This window comes from Anopheles merus, chromosome 2L (genome assembly GCF_017562075.2).
Source record: "Anopheles merus strain MAF chromosome 2L, AmerM5.1, whole genome shotgun sequence".
NCBI lineage: Eukaryota > Metazoa > Arthropoda > Insecta > Diptera > Culicidae > Anopheles > Anopheles merus.
Genome location: NC_054083.1, coordinates 43,628,179 through 43,634,598, shown reverse-complemented (window position 1 = coordinate 43,634,598; position 6,420 = coordinate 43,628,179). Strand labels below are relative to the sequence as shown.

At 46.5% G+C, this 6,420-nt stretch overlaps 1 protein-coding gene across 31 annotated transcripts in view; it reads right to left on the bottom strand.

Moving 5' to 3' along the window:
- Positions 1–1,563: 1,563 nt before the first annotated feature.
- The window catches only part of LOC121592004 (protein alan shepard), a 204,518-nt gene continuing 199,661 nt past the window's right edge, over positions 1,564–6,420 (bottom strand). For 29 of the 31 annotated variants that reach the window (XM_041913183.1, XM_041913163.1, XM_041913164.1 and 26 more), the window contains 4 exons: positions 6,122–6,263; positions 5,657–6,030; positions 5,393–5,563; positions 1,564–5,308 (listed from right to left, as the gene is read on the bottom strand). In XM_041913183.1, the coding sequence (XP_041769117.1) occupies positions 5,135–5,308; positions 5,393–5,563; positions 5,657–6,030; positions 6,122–6,263 (861 nt within the window). In that variant the 3' untranslated portion in view covers positions 1,564–5,134. Of the gene's footprint in view, positions 5,309–5,392; positions 5,564–5,656; positions 6,031–6,121; positions 6,294–6,420 lie in introns of all 31 variants that reach the window. The other 2 variants (XM_041913181.1, XM_041913182.1) reach the window with 2 other exon arrangements.

Below are 6,420 nucleotides of genomic sequence, written 5' to 3'. Positions count from 1 at the left end.
TATAAATAAGCATAATAATATTCCACTGCATTTGGCTAACCTCCCCAAGCTCTGCTTTAGCTCCTACCGCGTAACAGATCCTTCCATTGAATTTGTGTGTGTGTTTTTTTTTACTCTTCTCCTTTCATTCATTACTTCTACTATACGTGATTATATACGTTACGTAGCTTTTGTATGTGATTATAGGGCGTTTTGTTCGTCTTCTTTTGTTTAGATTTGTGATTACATTTGTGTGAGAGTGAGGCAAAATCATAAGCAAACGATGATCGAGGGGCTGGTTGGATTGACAGTATGGGAAAAAGATTATGCTTCCCAGTACGATCGTTTCAGTGTTTCGACGTGTTCAACGTGGCCGGATTGACACGGTTCTGTGCGGAAAGCATCCGCATCTGTTTCGTTCTTCCCGTTCTTCATGAATATTGTAACGATTTCGACAGTTATGACAGTTGTGTTGGGTTGTTGTTTTTAAGGGCAAGTGTGCAAGCGTGTTCTTATTTGCCGTTTTTTTCTTCTCTCTTAAACCTCAGTTCCTTTGTCTCCCTAGCGCACGCGCGCTCGTAGTACTATAGTTTGTAAACTGTGCACTATTGGGCACACCTTCCCTTTTCTTTTTTTATTTGTTTGTTTGGGGGGATTTTTCGAATGAAAATTCAACAACGGTGGAAAAAAGGACTTTCAAAAATATTTGTGTAGAAAAAGTATGTTATACTGTGTTTCTGCTTTTGTTTTTCGCATCTTTCTTCTTTCGTCTTTTTCTCCCTTTCATTTCCACCATCTTCTCGGCTGCTTGTTTTTTGCAGTGTGTTGCTTATTTTTTTCCTTCAAATTTGTTTGTGTTTTTTAGTTAAGCATTTTGCTTTCAAATAACAAGTTTGAGATGTTTTTGCTTTCTTCCATTTACTTTGCCATTTTTTTGTTTTGTGTGTTTTATGTGAATTTTCAATCTTGCTGTTTTCTCTTTCCCTTTCGTTTTCATTCGTCATACTATTGTGTTCACTTCGCTCGCAGTTTTGTTCACTTCGCTCGCTGGTTGGTTTTTGCTGGCCAAATGCAATCAAATCGCATCAAATTGTGATAAAGGCACAATCGTCCTATTTTTGTTTTTGTATTCGCCATTACGATGGACTCGCCAGTCTGTGTGCGGGAAAAAGGGATGTAGCAGCGGCAGCTTTAGGAAAATGCACATGTCGCAACGCATAAGAGAGTAACAGAGAGCAAACTGAAAATAAAAGAACACAAAAGTAACCAGTGAGTAGGTATGAAAAATGAAAAAAAGGGAGATAAATTAATAATCATAAAAAAAAGAAAACACTTACATCGCAGAGTCAGTGAGAACTAAAACATTTGAACATTACACATGTGATATGGGTGAAAAAGAGGCGGGAAAGAAAACGGTGGAAAAAACAACAACATTGCACTCACAACTCACCAAAAGTAAAAGCAAGCAACAAACAATGGCCAATTTCGCCGATGGAGCACTTTAGTTTTGTTTTCTCATTAATTTCCCCCAACTGTACGGAGGACGCAGGACGCACTCGCTTTCAGCTTCAAGAAGGGCCTTGCTCGGTACTACACACTCATGTTCCATTTATTTATCCGCAAATGTTCGTTAGGCGCCGCGTTCGGGGGCACCACATCGGCACCATGTCTGTATGTGTGTGTGTGTTTGTGTGGAGTTTTGGCGGCGACGGTGCCCGATCTTTTCGTGTTCTCTCTTGAATAATCCTAATTCATTCACAACTTATCTTCGTAAACGTTCACTGTTTCGTCAAGCGAGGAATCGGGGAGAAGAGGGGGGACGAAAGATGGGAGAAAAAGGGGGGCGGGGGGGAGGGGCATACGATCGTACTATCCGATCCGTACGCAAAAGTGGACTAATTTCTAACGTGCATTTAATAAATCAAAAAAAAAACAAAACAAAACAAAACTCAATTTAACGCGATTTGCTAACGAATCTAATTGGAAATGAATTCGTACACAAAAAAATAACACGAGACACGTGTTCGTCGCTCGTGCGGCAAATGCACTCAGAAGCTTTTCGTTTTTTCAGAGAAAGGGAGAAAATGGGTTGGATAGTTTTGCTTCTATTTTCTATGCTTCACTTTACTTTGCTCACATTGTTTCGATCATCTGCTTGCGCATTCATTCTAGATTCACTTTTCCTAGAGAACGTTTAACACCGTTCTTTACGTACCGCGTTCTTCCAACATTAAGCGCTATCACAATCACACCAAGGACAAAAGTGGAAGCAGAAAAAGAAAAAAAAAACTAAAATGGAAGAACTGTTGTGAAAAACGTGATCAACACACGTCAGTGTGGACAGTAAAAATCAAAAACAACTAAAATAATACATAAAAAATACAATAACACGCTGTGGTCGTGAAAGTCAAATCTAACAACCAGTCAGTGGAGATGCAAAAACAACGGGAAAAAGAAAACAAACAAAACACAAGCCACAAATACAGACAAAAACAGAAGAGTCTGTGCATTTTGTGGGAAATGATTTGAAAATAGCAAGAAAAAAAAAACTAAGGGAGAGCGCTAGGGTGTGGAGGGGCTAGTTGGATGGGGGGGAAGAGTCCTTCGAAAAATCCTACTTAACATACTAAACACACTAAAAACTAACCTTATCAAGCTAGCGCGAGCGGGTATCCGTGTCGCGGCATTTACTGACTCTCTACACATACTCTGCCGGGTGGCGGGTTTTTCGAGCTTTCCTGTGTGTGTGTGTGTGTGTGTGTGTGTGTGTGTGTGTGTGTGTGTGTGTGTGTGTGTGTGTGTGTGTTGCTTTAAATTTTCTACTCATTCTTCTCTTGCCTTTTTCTTCCATTATCCAATAATAAGCCCAGTGTGTGTGTGTGTGTTTTCCCCCTCGTTTCGCACGCCTTCCTTTGCTAATTACTTCTTCCACGTCAAACCTGCACACATTACGACACAAAAAGCACAGAAAAAGACGGGCCCCGAGGAGTGTGTGGTGAGGGGTGTGTTTTTTTCTTCTCATTCGCTCCCTTCCTCTATTCCCCGCTTTCATTGGGATTTGCTTCTGCATTAAATCGTTCGTTCTACGCGACTAAAATATAAACTAGTTTCTTACGCTTTCAGCTTCCGCCGCCGGTTTCGTTCGCAACGTCACACCCGCCGGCGCGGCTATCCGTCTGTCCGGCCCGTTCTCGCGCAAATTTCAAATATTCCCCTGTCCCCTATACGTGTGTAACCTTACGCTAACTGTTCCTGCTCCACGTTTCGTTCCGTACCTCCCAAAAACAAAACAAAACAAACAAAAAAATCCCAGAGCTCCGCCGTTTACTCTTCTTGCGCGTATTACCGCGCCATTCTTTTTTTTTAATTAACAAAGACACAAAAACACATTTTCCACACATTGGAATGGAAAACACAGAAAAAGGAAAAAGGGCAATAAAGGGGGGAAAACAAGAAAAACAATAAATTAAAATTAACTCTACTAAAACTCGGGCGACGCATTTTTCCCACAAACAGCACAGGGAAGAGCAGACAGTACCAATCCAGCTTTCGTGTGGGAGGAAGGGGGGGGGGGGGCGGGGAAATTTTGGGGATTTTTTTCTTCATTTCCGTTCCGGAGGGTGGTTAGCTCCCGGGGAAACCATAACACACACTTACTCCGCCGGAAGCGATCAATCTGTGTATAATCTACACCAACTACTTTTGAGCGGTGACGATGATAATGATGGGCATTAGAACAAAGCCTAACCGTTCCTGTTTCTTTGGATGATCGTTTAAAGATCGCGTGGCTTCAGTTTCGTTGCGCACTCTACGGTCGCGCGTGCGATTATGACAGTCTTTTTTGCGCGCACAGCAATCAACTAGTCCAGAGCAAGCAAGCATTGCTCTGAGCTTCCACCACCGTGTCCCTCGCGAGAGCACAGCAGTAGCCATGTGCACAGGGGTTCCATTTCAAAAGCCTTTTTCATCGTGCTTATGGCACGGGCCACTCAACAGGAAGTGGGGGCGAAACTACACCACTTCGCCATATCGCTAGCGTGCCCACAGTTTCGCACGTGTGAGTAGCATCGGGGAAAGGGACAACAAGCGCAGTTTTGAGTTTGTTATTCAGTCATTACGCGGGTGTCGCTGATCGTGTGTGATTTGTCACCGGACCGGACACACGTTCTTACTTCCATCTCATTGCTGCTTTACATGAGGATTCGTGCGAGGGGGGTTCGTGTCTTGTCGCGCGATTAGTGGCGCTGCTGTTTTCATTCGTATTAGTTTCATTTCGTTTTCGTAGTGCGCGCTTGCGCGGTGTTTGCGGTAAGCAGGTTCAAACCGCGCACCGGTTGCGCGTGGCATCGTGTTTTGAGGTATCTTCATTTATTTGGCCTACCTTTCTGCGCGCAATAAAAAAAAACCCAAAAGAGGTGAAGGAACGGAAGCGCTCTTTACCTCTTTCGTTCGAGCGTTTCTTTCTCGTGGCACCCTCAGTCCCGGACAATTGCGGTTTTCTCCAATGTTACCCTTTTCGATTGAACGGCGCATCGTCTCATTTGGTAAATACATGCTTCACACATACCCCTAGCAGTTGATCGGCTACGATCAACGTCTGCTGCTCTAATACTACCTTCAATCATCAGCGCGCGCGCGCGCGTGTGTGTGATGTGTTTGTTCTTGCTACGTCAAGTCATTCTCATTTCGTGGAAATGATGCATCTACTACGTAATGCGGTGTTCTTGCCTGCTTCGTCGCTAGCCATGATCGGTGTACATGACCCTCACGGGGGAAGGGGGGTATTTTTGCGACCCTCCGCGATCATCTTCGCTCTTTCGATTCTTCCAATGTGTGAAGAAAGGATAACAAACAAAAAAACGCACTTTTCAAATAAACTGCCCTAAAAGAAACACGCGATCGAGTGGTTGCGTTGCTGCTGTTGCGGCTGCTGGGCAACTGTTCATCGTTTCCTCTCTCTCTCTATCTCTCTCTTTCTCTCTCTCTCTTTCGATCGTGCTTCAGCATTTCAAAGTCGGCGATGGTGATGGTTGGGTGGTTGTAGTGGTTGGTGGTGGTGGTGGTGGTTGTGTCTTGGCTACGGGAGGGCGGCGGCGGCTGCTGCTGGCTGGCCTCTTCCTGTGGGTGTGATCTTTACGCGCGGCACCGGCAAGATCTACTTCGGTGCGTGCTGATACTGCGTGGTGTACGCTTCGTCCGGCGAGGCGGCCGTGCTCGCCTGCTCCGTGTCGCCCATCTGCAGCGTGTGGATGACCGACGTCGGATGGGTCGGATAGTACGGATAGGCTGTCGGGCTGATGTACTGCTGCTGCGGGAGAGATAGGATCGGCTGGAAGAGTGTGGAAGTGGAGCAGTGGATTGAATTAGTTTAAAGGAAGAACCAGCTAGTCAACTTAAAAAAAAAAAAACATACCGAGGAGCCAATCTGCAGTGTTGCCAGCTGGGGCATCATGCCGTACTGGACGGCGGCTGGATTATCACTGGACATGATCATCGAGACGCCACGGGGCTGCACCGGTGTCACACCGTCCGTCTTGTACGGTGTGCCGACGCTCAGGTGCGAAGCAGGAACCTGAACGTATTGCTGTCGAGTCGAGGGGAGAAAGAGAGAGAAAGATCACATGAAATACACGCGCCCAAAGCCACCCCACGCCCCATTTGCCCTCGCCTCGCTTACCCTTACCTGCTCCTCAACGGGGGCAATCGCCTGCGTCATCATGTAGCTCGGCACCCACTGGGAGCCGGGCACGGCATAGCTGCCCATCTGCGGCGTGCTGAACCCTCTGTACGGCATGTTGATGTGCGTGCCGACGTTCACGCCGATGCCGTTCTGCTGCATGTTCGGATCGTAGGTGACCGGGATGCCTTCGGCTCCCTCGCGCCAGGTTCGCGTGTTCGGGTCCGGGCTCTTGAACGGGTTCTTCTTCTTCGACCCACCGTCGGCGAACTTCACCAGCAGCGGTTCCTTCGCGTTCGGCAGCAGCGTGCCGTTGAAAATCTGTATAATCTGCTCACACTTGTCCCGTGATTCCATTCGCGCAAAACCGACACCTGGGGGATAGAGTGAAAGGAGAGATATTAGTGAGGTTCTCTCTCTCTCGTCGCAACTCGTCTACTTAACTCGCCGCCAACACGCCCTTACCTTTCGACTGTGCATTCTGATCGCGCAGAATTCGGGTCGAGATGACCTGGCCGTACTTGGACAGCAGATTCTCCACGTCCGTCTCTTTGTAGTTCAAGGGAAGATTCGCGATGTACAGATTGGTAGGATCCTGCTCCTGTTGCTGCTCAGCCGGCACCACCATCGCGGGGTCCAGCGATTCCGTGCGCAAAGTGTTTCACATGATTCATGACAGATAATTGTGGTGGGGTTGGGTATTTATGTGGGTGTGTTTGTGTGGTGTGTGTGTGTAAACGGAAGGATGTATTTTGTGCATTTAA